The 18154-nt window shown below is 40.0% G+C and overlaps 2 protein-coding genes across 4 annotated transcripts in view; one reads left to right on the top strand and one right to left on the bottom strand.

The window, feature by feature from the left end:
• The first annotated feature begins 128 nt into the window (after positions 1-128).
• Positions 129-17936, top strand: zgc:152863 (uncharacterized protein LOC562658 homolog). Of its 2 annotated transcripts, none has more exons than XM_057838263.1 (5): positions 129-506; positions 2826-2915; positions 3359-3559; positions 7353-7497; positions 13218-17936. In XM_057838263.1, exons 2-5 carry the CDS (start codon positions 2834-2836, stop codon positions 13477-13479), a joined length of 690 nt encoding a protein of 229 aa, XP_057694246.1. In that variant the 5' UTR covers positions 129-506; positions 2826-2833; the 3' UTR covers positions 13480-17936. The 2 variants fall into 2 exon arrangements, with proteins under 2 accessions (XP_057694246.1, XP_057694245.1); XM_057838262.1 differs by having other exon boundaries at positions 133-506; positions 13215-17930.
• si:dkey-225f5.4 (uncharacterized) overlaps positions 15411-18154 on the bottom strand; it is a 19278-nt gene continuing 16534 nt past the window's right edge. For both annotated transcript variants that reach the window (XM_057838260.1, XM_057838261.1), the window contains exons 5-9: positions 16481-16623; positions 16228-16420; positions 15968-16101; positions 15736-15898; positions 15411-15571 (exon numbers count right to left, since the gene is read on the bottom strand). In XM_057838260.1, the coding sequence (XP_057694243.1) occupies positions 15506-15571; positions 15736-15898; positions 15968-16101; positions 16228-16420; positions 16481-16623 (699 nt within the window). In that variant the 3' untranslated portion in view covers positions 15411-15505. The remainder of the gene's footprint in view (positions 15572-15735; positions 15899-15967; positions 16102-16227; positions 16421-16480; positions 16624-18154) is intronic.

Raw genomic sequence — 18154 nt, forward strand, 5'->3', positions numbered from 1 at the left:
CACTTACGTCTACGTGACGCACTTCTTCCAACCACCGTTCGTTTCAATGGGTGCGCGTTTAGTTTAGTGAATCTGTTGATATCACATGTATATAACTGGATGCGTAATTTGCGTTGTGAGCCAATAGGGACGGCCGTAATCACTTCTTGGCCTCTTTGCGCCAGTATCATTCGATAATATCGTAATCAATGGAGCGTGTCCATTGAAATAACAAATAATTGCTCAATTTTCAGCAGTTTTTAAACTTTTTAATCACAGGAAGTCACTCACCAGAGAAATTCACTGCTTTAAGATGGCCGCCGGTGTTTTGTCTATGGCTACTCGCCCGCAGCCAATCAGAGCCGCCGTTTGTGTTGACTTGAGAGCTGATCCTAGAACAGCAATAGAGGCGAGAGCGCAGCCAAGGAGCGAAGTAGCCGTCAACTAACAGGAAAATAAGCCACTTGTTGCCAAGCAGTGAGCGGAGGTTGTCGGATTTATTTTCATCACCTCTCCGCCTCCTCCAGGTGAGATCATTATGGTTCAATTAACTCGTCCTAAAGGTGACACTCGGACACTAATGACATAAGCAGAAAGATGGAACATTTATGTTCCACATCAATGATTTCAGGTTTATTTATTTGTCATGTTAATGTTAATGACAAATTAGTTAGGAAAAAATAATGCTTGATGTTTGATATTGTTGAAGAATTTCCGGGGACAATAGGTCCCCATGATAAAAGGTGAACACCCTAAAGTATTTTAATTATATATTTTTCATCTTATTGTAACTAAAAAAAAAAAAAAAAAAAAAAAACTCTTTAATAAATATATACATTTTTAGATGAAAGCATAAATTCTTCGGTTCCAGTACAAGTTGTCATATTCTCGGTGACTAACATGCTGCACACCCACGCATAGCAGCCCAGTGTGTGTTTAAGTGAGATGAGTTGACCTCACACAATTGTCCTTTCTGTTGACATGACAACACACACAACACAAATGTATTTACACGTTACACACTCTCACGAAAAGTGGACCCCCCCCCCCACACACACACACGTATGCACACATACATACATTTTAGTATTTTAAGCATACTCTGTAATGTATGGTATTTCATGACTTTATATAGTAAATGTACATATGCAATACACATGTATTGTATAGTACAAACGTGCGTTTCCATTTTTACTCTGAAATACACATGCTCAATGTACTGTAACATACAGTACATATGCAATGTATACAGTGAATATAAGGTGTATATGCACATGTAAAGAGAAATCAAAGAACTATACAGTATTCATAAATATGCATATGGCAGAAAACACTCAGGTGACTTGAAGTTCTGCTCTGAGACCCCCAATTTGGCCAAATTTCAAAATTGTCCGATATGCATGTGTGATACATCATTGGAAAGCTTAAAATCTCAATTTTCTGGGGGAAGAAAAGTTTTGAACGGAAGGGCATTTAAAAAAAAATAAAAGTTAACAGCAAAACCCTAATTGGAGGCGCGAGCACGCGAGAGCAGAATTAAAGATGCCATGATTTTAACGAGATATTATCGCGTACTTACCTTGTTTCAATCCCAAAACTCCATGTAGGATGTATCGTCGAGTGTCAAGACATAGAGGTGAATGGCCACAGCTGGATTTTTGGGGGATTTTATGGGTGAAACATGGTAATATAACAAGGGTCGCGAAGCAGAAATCGCAGACATCAAGGAGTGGTCGAGATGTTCTTTTTCATATATTTACCCTTATAAACATTTTTTTCAATTTTTCTTTGTTTGGATCGATTATTTGTCATCTAACATATTGGGGAAAATGTGACAGTAAGAAAAAAAATAAATAAATAAATAAAATTAAGCCATAATTATTAGGTAGATATCCATGACTTATTTACAGACACTTTTTTTTCATTGTGACGTAATTTGTTTAAAAGTATAAAATATACGAAAGAATAATTTTTTCAAGTCTTTTTTTTTTTTTACGAAATAATAGACATCAATTAATGATTCTAAGCTAAAAATGACATTTTGAATAATAAAATTACTTACCTTCTTTTAATGACTGGGTTGAAACAAAAGCGGTTGCGCAACGTCTGTAAATGGGGGTTTTCAGGGCAAAACTGCCAAATTAAAAATAGTTAATTAAAAAAAGGCTTCATGCGCCTTGAATCTGCTATGGCAAAATATAGACACATTGTTCTATCAAACACGTCAGTTGTGTTGGCTTAAAATATAGCAGTTTCTTTTAAAGAGGAGTGCAAGAGCAGAAACCGCTTTTTCAGTCTTGTCTGTGTTTTCCGCCATATACACAATACAGGCATGCAGAATACAAAGTAAATGCTCAAATATTTTGGTAAACTCTCAGTAGGGAAGAAAAAGGGCTTTTTCATGACTATGCTTTTTTTTGTTACATGAGTATGCTTTTTTTTTTTTTTTTTTTCCTAAACAAGTATTTTTGTTTTGGTTAATTCTGAAATGCGAAGCAACACCTGAATATCTGTGGTTAATTTTCCAACGTTTTATTTTAAAAACTGCATTTACAGTATATACTCATGCAAATGTATAAACTGTATATTCAAAGTATATACTAAACACAATCCTTTCATGCATATACTATGCGTTTCTAGGTCTGTAGATATTGTGTGTGTATTATATGTGCAATACACACATATAGAAACTATGAAGAAGGAACTTGAGGTTACGGTGTTTGTCAAGTGATCATTAATATTCTTTGTTTGCGAGCCTTAAAAGCTAAATGTAGGATTCAAGAAATAAAGATTTGTTGAAGACGTCCTTACAACATGGCTGCTCAAAACTGACTTGTACTCCACAGGAAGTTGAATGTCTGCATCACTGTTGTCTCCTTGGCCATGTGGACGCATAATCATCATCCTCTTGACCTTCTTACCACAGCTCTTTGCCGGTAACCACACATTTTTAAAATCCTGCAAAATACATTTGTCAAGTACGGTTCTATTGTATTCAACTTTAAACTACATTTGCATTCAACCTGTCGACTCTCCAATTTAAATGGAATACATTTTTATTGAATAAGTATTAAAGTACAGTTTTCCTATATACAAACACATTAATGTTCAAACTGTGGTTAATGATATAAGGTGACTTCCAATATTATTAAATTTGAAATGTATTTTTTTTTTTATAAAAACATTCCACGTTACCAATATAGTTTAGGTTACATGTGCCAGCTTTGCTGAAGACTGACAAGGCTAAACATTTAAACTTTAATTTGGTTGGACAAAAAAAGATCTTACATCCATATATTCATTCAGTTGAGGGACTGCTGGGAAATAAAGTAGATTTATCTTCTTTCCCCTTTTTCCAACGTCGCCGCACGCTCTACAGTCCGATTAATCAACTGCACGCACCCTCTGGTGCCCGAACATGGAGGCTTCCGCTGTGAGCCATCCCCCTGCCGAGGTTTCCCCCACAAGAGTTCTGTGCATCTGTTCTGCGAGGATGGCTATCACATTGCCAAGTCTCCTGTGTCCTCGTGCCATCATGGCAGTTGGAAGCCGCCTATTCCTGCCTGCGTTCGCATTAGAGGTGAGTGTTCAGATAAAGTTGAATGTGGCCATCTGCAGGTGTACGTCAAAGAAGTGTTCTGATTTAGTAAATTTTAGAAAACTCATCTCTAAGCCAGGCGTGTGTAGTTTTAGCCCCTGAAGCCAGTTTAACTCTACATGAAATGCAGATCTGAAAAAGCCGTGCCAGAATAAATAGATAAAATTCTGCAACGGGTTCACTAGATGTTGGCCATTTTAAGGTGTCCTTCACAGACTAACTCGTCCAGGACATATGACTGATTGTGCGTGGGAAGAGTATGGGCTCAAATTTGATGACTCGCCAATGACAAATGTGAGCACATTTGAAGCTTTTCATTTCACGAATGAAGATCTAAACTTGCTGACCTACTTTCTGTCTAGTTTTAACTTCTTGTTTCAGTCCTTCCGGATGTTAACGCTGGTGCAGTTTCACTCTCGTTAGGTCACGTGATACCTCAGTGCAGCTTTGCCACCCATGGCGCACTCTATCACATAACTGTATTTTATACTACATTTTGTCGCAATGTTTTTTTCCCCAAACAAATTTCAAATTGTTTGTACACTGAAACCAAAATAAATGTTAATTTGCAGCCATAACACAAACTTAAAACTCCAACCCTGACTTGAAATTGTATTTTAAAACTCGAACTAGTCATGGGGCCGATCTGATCCAGTACGGATCGGCTTGGATTGAGCAAACCTGTGAAAATTTCCGATACTTGAGGTATACCTACGTATCTCACAGGCCTTGACATAAAATGTGCTCGTGCTCTGCGTGCTGCCAAAATGTGATTTAGGGCGTGTGCCTCCAAACGCTCTCCAGTTTTATTTTATCAACACAGATACTCAATGCTAAAATGCGTAGGACTTTTGGTTCCACATTTGTGAGCGACTGCTGCTAAAGCTTTTTGACCTAGCTGGTCTGGAGATTCAGGGTGAAATAATGCTGGGTTTCCGCAGGTCCTTAAAAAGTCTAAAATTTAAAATCCGGATAATCAAGGTTTTGAATTTTCTTAAATGTATTGGAAAATTACAATAGGTATTAAATTTCCAAAAGATGCATTTAATGCCAGGGAAATCGCTGTAGTCCGCCGTAAAACTGCTAATGGTGTGTATTTGTTTTATTAATGGCCGTGCACTAAATACGAGAGTTTGGGATTAATAGATATTATACGGTATGTTGTTCGTAAAATGACTCCATTTCCTGGTTATTCGTGGTTGTAGAGGTGAGCGGGAATATACAGAGATGGGGACGAGTAAATTTGATCATAAATGAATGGAAGATGGTTTATTCAAGAGATGGTTGGCCCGTATTGAAAATAACAACACTGCCCGGCGCAGAGTAGGGATGTGACAACGCATCGAAAAGGTGATATATCGTGGTACTCTGCCTCAACAGGAAAAGGAATTGACCGAAAATCAACAGAAAATGATGTGAAATGCCCCAAAAAGTACTCATTGGCTGCCACTGACAGCCATAGACGCCCAATCCGTATGAAATGGGAGGGATGACAGCGAGTCAACATTCATTCATTCCACTTCAAATGGAATGGACGTCTGCTAGTGGTACTCATTCCAGTTCACGGCAGAACGATGAAAAGAGCTTGTTCTTCTGTTTATTAGTTGTTTTGTAGAATATCCTAGGATGAGCTTCTGACCCATGTATCGATAATTGCTGTACCGCCATATCGTGAGATCGTTATTGTGTGTATTGCATATAATATCACAAGGTGAGGTACATAGATGTTCCTACCCAGAGTGCAAAGTCTGCAAAAAGACCTTTTCGTCATTGACAATGGCGGTCAAAGCCGTAGAGTCGCACACGAGAGGAGAAAACCACCTGTTATAATGAAAAACATTTCAATTTCTTCATCAGAAATTGTTGTGGCATTTTTTGTTCTTAAATTATATTTTTAAGGGCTGAAAAATGTCTTAAAGAGCATTTAATATGACTTAAATGAGTGCAAGAACCCTGTCCTGCGTTTCAGGTGAAACTTAACTTTAGCCTTTAAAGGCCAAACTAGGGCCCATTCAGGTATGGTGATGAGAGTCAACCCATAAACTCTCCTTTGAAACCGCAACATAGATTTGAAACCCCCCTTAGCAAAAAATTGCCGCTCATCTGTTGCTTAATCTCGTCTCGAGAGACCAATTTGATCATCTCAAATTTATCTTTCTCTGCTTATTTTTTTTGCCGAGTTTGTGCTCGTAAGAATAACCTTAAGAGCAAGGGATGAGTCAAAATGAGCAAAGACATCATTGAGACAAAGGAGATTGATTTGAGAAAACCAGATTTGAGCAATATTCGGGAAAAGAAATTCTCATAATTGAAAATGGAGATATACTCGGATAGCATCCTTGACAGTATATCCTTATCTACCTACTGGTGACGCAGCAACAGGAGCAAGGATGCCTAGACGAGTTCATCAGGACGGAGAACCAAACTCACAAACTCTGAGTTGGGGAACGACCACTCTACCAAAGAGCCATGCACGGGCTCAGATGCGCTGTACTCCATGTGACGCGGGAGAGCAATGGAAAGCAACTTCAGAAAGTGTGTAGCAGCTATGAAGCAAATTTATTTCCTACATTTAATAATTTATATATTCCTTTGAGCGAGACAGAGTCAGCTAGCGTGTTGCTTCTTGCCATTTTTTTATTATGTCATCACAAGAGGACTAAGGTTCTACACACTATTTGGTGGTGAACTTTCAGTCTTCAAACCCGACAACTGATAATGCATTTGCTATATTCGGCCGGTAGTTTTCGGCGCCGAATTTTCGGTCACATTTCTAATTTTTAAATTGAACCATATGAACCAAATAAACCAGATATATTAATTTATTTGCCCGATCATCTTAGTTTCTCAGATTTTGGCACGAGATAAATTAAGATATGATTGGACATGTCAGAGTAGAAACTACTCTTTCTTACAATGAAATAATCTTGAGAACCCAAAATAATAAATAATAAAAACTACAGACTGGAAGGAGATCAAATTGAGGAATAAGAGTAACTGGCACAATTTATGGTTGCTTGGCGAGATTAGGAAAAGAGGCAGCTTTGAGGCAAGTTTAAGAAATAAAATACTTTGCCCATCCATCTCTTTCACTGAGACATGACTGAGATAGTGAGTCCAAGTAAGGAGATCAAATTGAGACGCATTTAAGATCAACACAAGATCTCATAGTTGCTTCATCGTGAGATCTTGAAAGGAGACAGCTGTTAGACTTTATTGGGAAATCGTGCCAGTAGAACTATTTCTCAAGACCTTCTCATGTAATGCTCACTGTGAGACTTCTCACAAGACAAGTTTGAGAAAACCACTCTGGTCTCGATTGTTGACGATTCATTTCTCAGAGATATAACTGAGACATGAACAAGAGCTCGTCTTCAATTTTGCTCTCTACAGCTTAAAAAAAAAATGTCAATAAGGGAGGCATGTCTTTCAGTTTGACCTATTAACCTGATTTTTTGTAGTTTTAGTGCCATATCTTCTGTGTGGTTCTGCTAACAGGAAGCAAGAGATCATAAGAGGAAGTAAAAGAAACCAGCAAATAAGCAAGAAGCTCAACACAGGAAGCAGCCAACTAACCACACATGGACATAAAAACGTGTCCACTTTTACCCTTGATGTTCTGCTGTGCTGGGGCCAGAACTCAGGAGTCTCTAATAGGTTTAAACCCATAATTTGAAACACTAATACTTGTCTGAAGCCCCAAATAGAGTTCAAACCCTAGTTTTAAACCCTAACCCTGTCCGTTTGAAACCTTACGATTGGTCTCCTTCCACAGGGGGTGGTCGTGTCAACGGCAACAGCGGGGCAGACTTTTCCATGCCCAACGTAGCCACGACGGCTGTGGGCGTGTCCATATTCCTGCTCACCACCACCGCCTGCTTGGTGGTCAAGTCCCGCCTCTGCCCTTGCCAATCAGACAGGTTAGGATCCAGCTGTCACTGACATGTGTGATTCATACATCACATGATCTGTCACATAATGTCTATATCTTACACATCACATACAGTGCTGGCCAAAAGTATTGGCACCCCTGCAATTCTGTCAGATAATGCTCATTTATTTTGCTTGCAATGAAAAAACGCAAAAGACAATGGAAAAAAAATTAAATCATTTTCATTTTACACAAAACTCAAAAAATGGGCCGGACAAAAGTATTGGCATCCTATGAAAAATCATGTGATGCTTCTTTAATACAACATGTGTAATTAACAGCACCAGTTACTTACTAGAGGTGTGCATGCACTGCCCTCACGATTCAATTAGATTACGATTCGGAGGGCCACGATTCTATTCGATTCGATTCAGAGGGTCACGATTCGATTTGGCAATGCATCACGATGCATTAAAGCCTGGGATGCATTAAAATTCTAAAGCAAAGCATATTTTTCGTGAATCATGAGGCAACACAAGCGGTCAGACAATAAACAACTTTTTATTGGCTCTTGTGTCACTCCTGGTTGAAGTCAAATGAAAATAGTTTCATATATATACACATATATATGTATATATTAAAAAAAAAAAACCTCACAGCATTTAATTAGTGCTTTGAATGAGACCAGGGCTTTCTCTCTCTCTCTCTCTTTTTTTTTTTTTTACACACAGAAGCAGCCTTTCACACAGTGCAACATCTGAACTCCTGTGCAAAATCAGTAATATCAGTCACTGTATTTTAGTCACAACGACCCATCAATAAAAAATTTCAAGTAAATATTAAAGAAAACGACAAAGAAAATATTGTAGTGCAGCAGCATCTTTATCGCAATATCAATCCAGGGATCAGTTCAGTTGCAAACAAAACATCAACTAAATTGCAATGTAGAAAAAAAGTATAATGTAGGCCTAGCCCACTATATATGTGCAATAGAGGTTAGATCGCGCCTAAAAAATCCAGCCCGACCCGACACGGCCCGCTGGTATTGAAGCCCGACCCGGCCTGAGCCCCATCAATTAACTAACAGCCCGAAAAAACAGATCTTTTTTTTTTTTGTTGGAGTGACGCGGAAAAAAAAAACGCAGCAGCAGCAATTTATTTTCATTTCTTCAAGTTGGCAGAAAAAACTTAATGTTTAAATAGTCTACATATTTTTATGATCATTATAGAAGCATTGACACAACGAAATAACGCTGGGAAAGTTTAAAAAAAAAAAAAAAAATAGGTTTTGCAGACACAGAAGATTCAAAAGGATCACATTTCTGTTGCCTTTGTGTGCACAAATAAAATTGTCCTTCGTAACGAATTCTTAGTTGGTAGAAAAAAATGCAAGTTTTCTTAATGTTTAAATAGTCTACATATTTTTATGATCATTATAAAAGCATTTACACAACGAAATAGTGCCAGGAAAGTTTAATATTAAAAAAAAAAAAAAAAACATGCGGTTTTGCAGACACACAGAGAAGATTCAAAAGGATCACATTTGTGTTGCCTTTATGTGCATAAATAAAAGTCTTTCGCAACGAATCGCAAGTGCCACAGCGGGAGGAGAAGAAGAAAAACGTTCGGCGTTCATGTGCGTGCACAAGCAAATGCACAATACAGAGAGCCTGCTCTCAGTTTTATACCTTTTTTTAATTTTTATTTATTAGTCGGCGCGGCGGCCCAACCCGAACGTGAATGCTTAACATTTTGGGCACAAGATCTAACCTCTAAGAGATAGGACATAGCATAACAATGGCTGAAGCGGAGAAAGAGGGAGCGAAAAAGATTATTGATGTACCTAAGACATTGAAAGCAGACATCTGGAGACATTTTGGCTTCCACGAGGTTGGTGGGAAACTTGACCAGAGTTATGCGTGTGTGAAAAAAATGAAACATGAGAATAATAATACAAATGGGGAAACCAAATCCGTTGCATCACCGGAATTGGGAGGGAAGATTTTTGAACGTACTTATATATTTTAAAATGCGCTGAATCGATTCGACTTGTTGCCCGCATGGAATCGAATCGTCCATGCACCGCATCGGGATGCATCGCCGCATCGATTATTGTTGACACCACTATTACTTACCAGTGGCACATAACAGGTGGTGGCAATAACTAAATCACACTTGCAGCCAGTTAAAATGGATTAAAGTTAAATGAACCTCTGTCCTGTGTCCTTGTGTATACCACATTGAGCATGGAGAAAATAAAAAAAGACCAAAGAACTGTCTGAGAACTTGAGAAGTAAAATTATGATGAAGCATGGGCATTCTCAAGGCTACAAGTCCATCTCCAAAGACCTGAATGTTTGTGTCTACCGTGCGCAGTGTCATCAATAAGTGTAAAGCCCATGGCACTGTGGCGAACCTCCCTAGATGTGGACGGAAAAGAAAAATTTACGAGAGATTTCAACGAAAGATTGTGCGGATGGTGGAAAGAGAACCTCGACTAACATCCAAACAAGTTCAAGCTGTCCTACAGTCCAAGGGTACAACAGTGTCAACCCGTACTATCCGTCGCCATCTGAATGAAAAGGGACTCTATGGTAAAATACCCAGGACGACCCCACTTCTGACCAAGAGACATATAAAAGCCAGGCTGGAGTTTGTCAAAAATTAACCTGAGAAAGCTAAAAACGTTGTTGGAAGAATATTCTCTGGTCAGATGAGACATAAGTAGAGCTTTTTGGGAAAAGGCATCAACATAGAGTTTACAGAGGGAAAAAAAAAGAGGCCTTCAAAGAAAATAACACGGTCCACACAGTCAAACATGGCAGAGGTTCCCTGATGTTTTGGGGTTGCTTAGCTACCTCTGGCACTGGACTGCTTGAATGTGTGCATGGCATTATGAAATCTGAAGACTACCAACAAATTTTGCAGCATAATGTAGGGCCCAGCGTGAGAAAGCTGGGTTTCCCTCAAAGGTCATGGGTCTTCCAGCAGGACGACCACCCAAAACACACTTAAAAAAGCACTAGAAAATGGTTTGAGAGAAAGCATTAGAGACTTCTCACAGTAGCCAGCAATGAGTCCAGACCTGAATCCCATAGAACACCTGTGGAGAGATCTGAAAATGGCACTTTGGAGAAGGCACCCTTCAAATCTCAGAGACCTGGAGCAGTTGGCCAAAGAATAATGGTCTAAAATTCCAGCAGAGCATTGTAAGAAACTCATTGATGGATACCGAAAGCGGTTGTTCACAGTTATTTTGTCTAAAGGTTGTGCTACAAAGTATTAGGCTGAGGGTGCCAATACTTTTGCCCGGCCCATGTTTGGACTTTTGTGTAAAATATTTTTTAAAAAAATTTCATTCTCTGTTGTGTTTTCTTTTATTTGAAGCAAAATAAATGAAAATATTACTACTAAAGCATTTTTAATTGCAATCATTTTGAAGGAGAAATTGAGCATGATCTGACAGATTTGCAGGGGTGACAATACCTTTGGCCAGCACTGCAACATCTGTTATAACACTTAACATTTCTTTCAGATTACGTCACATTATACATACAGTGGGGCAAATAAGTATTTATTCAACCACCAATTGTGCAAGTTCTCCTACTTGAAAAGATTAGAGAGGCCTGTAATTGTCAACATGGGTAAACCTCAGAGAGACAATGTGGAAAAACAGAAAATCACATTGTTTGATTTTTAAATAATTTATTTGCAAATCATGGTGGAAAATAAATATTTGGTCAATACCAAAAGTTCATCTCAATACTTTGTTATGTACCCTTTGTTGGCAATAACGGAGGCCAAATGTTTTCTGTAACTCTTAACTCTTGGTGTAAAGAAATCAACTATGGGAGCAATTATTAGAAAATGGAAGACATACAAGACCACTGATAATCTCCCTCGAACTGGGGCTCCATGCAAGATCTCACCCTGTGGCGTCAAAATGATAACAAGAACGGTGAGCAAAAATCCCTGAACCACACGGGAGGACCTAGTGAATGACCTACAGAGAGCTGGGACCACAGTAACAAAGGCTACTATCAATAACACAATGCGCCGCCAGGGACTCAAATCCTGCACGGCCAGACGTGTCCCCGTGCTGAAGCCAGTACACGTCCAGGCCCGTCTGTGGTTCGCTAGAGAGCATTTGGATGATCCAGAAGAGGACTGGGAGAATGTGTTATGGTCAGATGAAACCAAAATAGAACTTTTTGGTAGAAACACAGGTTCTCGTGTTTGGAGGAGAAAGAATACTGAATTTCACCATACCCACTATGAAGCATGGGGGTGGAAACATCATGCTTTGGGGCTGTTTTTCTGCTAAGGGACCAGGACGACTGATCTGTGTAAAGGAAAGAATGAATGGGGCCATATATCGAGAGATTTTGACTGAAAATCTCCTTCCATCAGCAAGGGCATTGAAGATGAGACGTGGCTGGGTCTTTCAGCATGACAATGATCCTAAACACACAGCCAGGGCAACAAAGGAGTGGCTTCATAAGAAGCATTTCAAGGTCCTGGAGTGGCCTAGCCAGTCTCCAGATCTCAACCCCATAGAAAATCTGTGGAGGGAGTTGAAAGTCCGTGTTGCCCAACGACAGCCCCAAAACATCACTGCTCTAGAGGAGATCTGCATAGAGGAATGGGCCAAAATACCAGCAACAGTGTGTGAAAAGCTTGTGACGAGTTACAGGAAACGTTTGGCCTCCGATATTGCCAACAAAGGGTACATAACAAAGTATTGAGATGAACTTTTGGTATAGACCAAATACTTATTTTCCACCATGATTTGCAAAAAAATTCTTTAAAAATCAAACAATGTGATTTTCTGGGTTTTCTTTCCACATTCTGTCTCTCATGGTTGAGGTTTACCCATGTTCACAATTACAGGCCTCTCTAATATTTTCAAGTGGGAGAACTTGCACAATTAGTGGTTGACTAAATACTTATTTGCCCCACTGTATGCCATCATGTTTCAGATGGTGCATGTCATGTGTCACAATGTTTAGACGTCTCTTCAGGGGTGGAATCTAGAGGGGTGCAGAGGGTGTGACTGCACCCGGGCCTCAAAGGCGCCCGGTTTGCGGGCGTAAAGTGGGTGTGGATGGGCGTGGGGAGGGTTGTGGGCCCGCAAAAATTTCCACCTGCACACCCCATAGACACACTGGACCATCGTATTGAGGGGCCCACGAATAATTGTCCACTGGCACCCCACAGAGACAATCCCCTCAGGGATCCTGTTTATGCTCATCGTATCTGGACCCTGTGTTCACATTTGTTCCGCCACTGCGTTACATCTTTCATGTTATGTTTTCTATGTGACCACATGACCTGTGTCACATGACATCATGAAACACTACTTGATGTAACAAATGATACACATGGTGACCTGTTACATTACATTCGTGTGATGTAATGTTACATGTGTAAAATCATGTACAGCAGGTCACGTTGTATGTAACTTGACAAATGTGTGCCATGTAATACAAGTGACACATGAAGTCATGTTTGCCATTCTCTCACGTGTCAAAGTTGGTGTGTCAGATGCATGTCTGAAATGGATTTTCACTTGGTGTCACATGATGCATCCCAGGCTGCATGTCTCAACACGTGTCACAAAACATGCATTCTGACTTGTGTCAAATGGTGTCTGTCATGTCACTCACATGAGATGGATAACTTGTTGCATGCCACATCATACAGTACAGAAATTACGAGGATGTCACACGATCTTTCTCAGACGACCCGTTTATGTCACATCTCCAGTAGGCGCCGGTCCTCAGACCAGCTGGACCTGATGGCTGAGGGACTTCCTGTCTCGCTGCCCTCCTACGAGGAGGCGATGTATGGCAGCTGGGGTCAACCCCTTCCCTCTTCCCACTCACCCGTTCCGGGACCCATCCAACTCCTGCTGGCCCGTGAACCGCCCGGCGACCAATCCAGCTTTGATAATCCCCCGCCCCCTTATGAGGAGACCCAATCACCAACAAGCGACAACAGACGGCCTCTGTCGGACGATAAGGATTTTTGAAAGACAAAATGTGAGTTGAATTTGATTGACGGCAGACGGATGTGACAACTAGGCACTTTTTTTCCTTCTCTTTCGGTTGGACTCAGCATCAAAGCTGATTGGCCAGTTTGCACACGTCTGATGTACTTTATGATCGACTGTGTGCATGAGCGTAATGCTGTCATAGAAACCTACGTGTTGTCATGGCAACCAATCATTCTTAGACGGGTTTTATGATATTATTTTAACAATGTATTAATATTGTCGATTCAACTGAAGAAGTGCAGTGGAAACTCTCAGATCCAATGTGGAATGTTGATTAAAACAAACAAGGCTTGAATTTCTCATTTGAAACCTTAGTGACTTGAGAGGTTCCACTGAAACCAAGAACAGAATATTCTAATAAGCTTATGAAATGCTATTTATATGAGGTAGATCAACTTGCACACCTGAAATGTATTTTCTTTCTATTTTATAATGGGTGCCATAATGTTATTTAATTGATATTATGTAATAAATACTATGATTTTTTTTTTTTTAAACAGCTGTTTTTTTACCCCTATGTGTCATTTTCCATCTGACGTTTTAGTTTCACTAAGCGGAATTTGCCACCCAGCAGGAAACCAGAAACCAAGATGTTTTTTGATTACTGTATAGAGACAGTCATTCAGAGCAAGTTATTTTTAAAGTGATAGACTGTAATTGTATAAATGGTCATTGTGTCTTAATAAACAGAAGATAAACTCCCCAAACCTCAAGAAAGTATGAATGACGTTCATAATCATACCGGGAATTGCTCAAATCTGAACAGGAACAAGGAGGAAACAGCACCTTCACTTTATTCACAGTTGTGAATGGAACAAAAGTCAATGAGCCTTTGTTAGTCCCCGAATGGGGAAATACTTTTACAGCAGCAAAGATAAAAATGGCTGGCAATACTTGTGTATTTAATATGAATTAAATTGGGGGGGGTGACTATGTGCCCTATGTTTCATTATGAAATATGTCTAACGGTTGGGTTAGCAAGCCCAAACTGTTGCCATGTAAAACATTTAATACTCCTCAGGTGATGCTTTGATTAACATTTTAAAATTCTGTACTTGCTATCCAAGTAAAAATAGTTCACCACTTTCCAATACAATTCAAATAGAATGAGAATGATCCTCACCCACAGTCTGAAGGTTGCTTCTGGTCCAGCACTTCAACATTGCACAATGGCATTCAAAGGGCAACCGGACACATCACACCACTGGGACAGATGGAATTCTCTGAATTCCTGCCACAGGTCCCTTACTTCGCGAGGCAACTCATTCAAAACTGTTAGGTGAGGAGTCGCTGCAAAGACACTTTTTTGGGCTATAAAAGGACACCTCACATGATTGAGGAATGTCTGTAAAATGAGAACATATGAAGTATGAACATTATTTAAAACCATCAGATTTTGTTGTTATTCAATCATCAACCTACCGTATTTTACGGTTCAATGGTTGGGGATCATCATTCATCTTACAATTGGCTTAATCATAAACAGCACTACTCAATAGTTCACGAGGATGAGTTTAGATTGCTTTGAGGAATTTTGAATTGCTCAACATGCGGGCAAAACAGAATGGCTTTAAGAATATGGTTCTTGGAGTAATGCAAATACAGATTGAAAGTTCATGATGCACAGCAGTATTTTGAGCCCTGAAATGTGCCCTTTTGTGCCAGCATGACCCATGAATTATGTTCTACAACATAAATTAGCTAGAAACTGAACTACACATTTAAAACGTTATATTGCTTCACTCCCCAATTGTCATCACAATATCACTGCCCAGTCGAAAAAAAGGTTGTGCTGTATGTAATGTTTGTAACCAAGAAATCAAGGAAAGCTGCACTGCTACAGCCAGGGACATTTCCGTCAGAAAAATGAATATAAACTTTCCTCGCCTAATAAATCATTCAGTTGTGCCAAAATTCAAAAGCAATGCCTGTTTCTTTACATTTCTTTCTTTATTTTTTTAACTTGTCAGAAAGATAGTTAAAAATTAGAAAGTCTTCTCCATCAAATGAGAGGATTGGTGGACAGAAAGATGAGCCATTGAGTGAGGCTGCCGTCAGGATTTAGAGGCTGAAAAAGAAGGAGTGGGAGGAAAAAAATATATTGCTGTTGCTGTTGTAGAGTTGCTGTTGATCCTAATGGTTATGGCTGAAAATTGCTGCTAAAAATGGCTCTGAATGGCTGTGGCAAGATCGGTGCTAATAATTGATGCTCATAATGACTGAGCATCATACCTGCAGTGTGTCGATGTTCAGTGGTATTCCGTCTCTTTGTACACCTCGCAGATGCACGGCTCCGCTGTCGGGGTATCCTTCCTGCACCTCCAGGTGGCACAGAATTGACGCAGACTTGAGGTACACCAGCAAACGCTGAGCGGGATGCCAGTCGATAGCAAAGCTAGATAAGGAAGCAGGAGTGTCAATGTGAGGCCACGGAAGATGGACAGGGCTGCTGGGCTTAGTTTACCTGGTTCTCAGGCTCTGGATCTCAGCCAAGAGGTCAGCCTGTCCCACGTAGTTGTGTACCGCGTCCAGCAGGACGGCACTGAGTTCGGTGCAGCGCCCCGACGCGTCTTCCGGTATCTGCGACGCCGACCTCGCCTGATAACATGACAGGAATTCATGCTCACAAGTCGACATTTACTCACAGTATAATCCCTAAAATAGGATTGTGTGATTGTTATGGGATATGTTATATCGTATGTTATTTATTATAAAAATGTTTACCGGATCAACCTCGAGAGTGAAACGGTCGTCTGGGCTCCAGATGACTGATAGCTTCAGCGGCTCCAGCTGATTGGACAGCGGATTTGTGTTGGCGAGAAGGCGTGGCTTCAACTCTAGGGTCACCTCCGTTTCGTTAAAGGACAGCAGGTTGACGTGTGCCACCTCGCGGACGGCCGCTGCGTATATCTGGAAGCTGACGTTACCGCTCTGATTACTTTTAGTGACTCTTTTCTCGTGACCTTATAACACTCACGCCTCTTTGGAACACTGCCAGCCATCAACACGCCCAATCTCCGCCCCCAGCTGCGCCCTCAGACGATTTAGCTGACCATCACATGTCTGCAATGCTTTAAGTTTCTTTTCCACATGTGTCTGCATGTCCTCACTCTGCTGCTTCTGAAATACACACACAACGTTGTCTATGTGTGTGCACCTGGACGATATTGTATTAATGCAAAATCTGAATGTCATTTAAGAAAAGTGGTCACTACAGTGGACAGCTATTCAAAAGTTGACATTTAAAGCAACACTACATAACTTTACAGCCTTTATAAAATATTTTCATAACCTTTGTGATGATATGTTGACTGACAACTAGTTGAAAGACACCTCTTTTATATCTTTAGGGGGGATTTTTTTTTTTTTTACCGGCACTAATTAACTTGGAGGAGGGTGGCAGGAACCCTGCCACACATAAAAACTATAAATGTGCTGACTGCTTTACATCATACATCACTTCCCTCTTTCCATATTTGTTATAAAGACAGAAGTTGATGCGAACGCTTTCGCACAAATTCTGCAAAGATGGAAGTGCAAAAGTTTTGTCAGAGGAGAGCAAAGAAAAAAAAAAAAAAAGACCAGGAAGGCCACCTCAATTAACTCATTCACTCCCAAACATTTTCACCAGAGCAAGGCCCTTCGCTCCTGGCCGTTTTTCTGGATTTTGACTGATTTTGCAAGGCCCACAGAAAATTCTGTTCTATTGCTATGTAAACATGGAACCCACCAAATGAAAGATTAGACTCTCTTCTTTTAGCAGGAAAAAAAAGTAAGTTCATATCTTTTTCCATTCTTTAGAAATCAGCATTAGAAAATAGCTTAGTTTAAGCAATTTTCCAATTTCTGATGAAAAAACAGACAAAATGAGCTTTTTGTAAACGCATACATTTCAAACATAACTTTAACACAGCCATTTTTTGCATTAGTTACATCCCAAACATCTGAATGTTTTCCTTTTACAAAATATCATAATGAACAAGACAAATAGAGCTTTTGATAGCAAAGTAACAATTTGTTTACACATGACTACTGAGAGATGACGCCTGTTATCGCTGAGATGACGCCGTTGTCACCGCGTCTACTGTGTAAACTTTTCCCTCATTGTTGTCTGTCTCACAAAGATGGAATATTTTTTAATCTCTGCGGGGTCTGCTTGGCGAGCCCGCTGCACGGTGGTCTCAGTCATTTTGCTCCGTCGTCCAGCGTCTGGCATTCCAGGTGTCCTCTCGGTTGTTTTGTTCGGTCGTCCGCCGCCTGGCATACTGCCGCCAGCGCTCCGACTGTACTGCCCGGCCTTTCATTGCTGTTGAATCAGGTTGCGGGTCTTTACAAAATGCGCTACTGCCCTCCAGTGGCCAGTTTTATTGCTTTAAAATGGGTTTGGAGCCTTGTTTTTTGTTTCTCAGATAGATCGCAAGCTCTAGATTCTTCTTGTAAAAAAAAAAAAAAAAAAAAAAAAAACGCAAAGGATGTAAAAATACGTTTTTGGGACAATGAAGCATTTAAAAATAGAACGTATTTATACATTTCAGGTACAAATGAGTTAAATGATACTCAAAAATAAACATTGGGTTTTCACTTGCTGGCGTGCTTAAGGCGAACACTACCGCCTTTGTCCACCTGCGTCGCTAAAATCGACCAAAACTGA

Source organism: Corythoichthys intestinalis, chromosome 6 (genome assembly GCF_030265065.1).
Source record: "Corythoichthys intestinalis isolate RoL2023-P3 chromosome 6, ASM3026506v1, whole genome shotgun sequence".
NCBI classification, from domain to species: domain Eukaryota; kingdom Metazoa; phylum Chordata; class Actinopteri; order Syngnathiformes; family Syngnathidae; genus Corythoichthys; species Corythoichthys intestinalis.

What these genes read in the sequence shown, in the direction of transcription:
- zgc:152863 (XM_057838262.1), top strand. Translation starts at nt 2,834, where the DNA reads ATGTCTGCATCACTGTTGTCTCCTTGGCCATGTGGACGCATAATCATC. An exon ending in CTTACCACAGCTCTTTGCCG is followed by an intron (nt 2,916 to 3,358) that starts GTAACCACACAT and finishes CACGCTCTACAG; the next exon opens with TCCGATTAATCAACTGCACG. An exon ending in TGCCCTTGCCAATCAGACAG is followed by an intron (nt 7,498 to 13,214) that starts GTTAGGATCCAG and finishes TCACATCTCCAG; the next exon opens with TAGGCGCCGGTCCTCAGACC.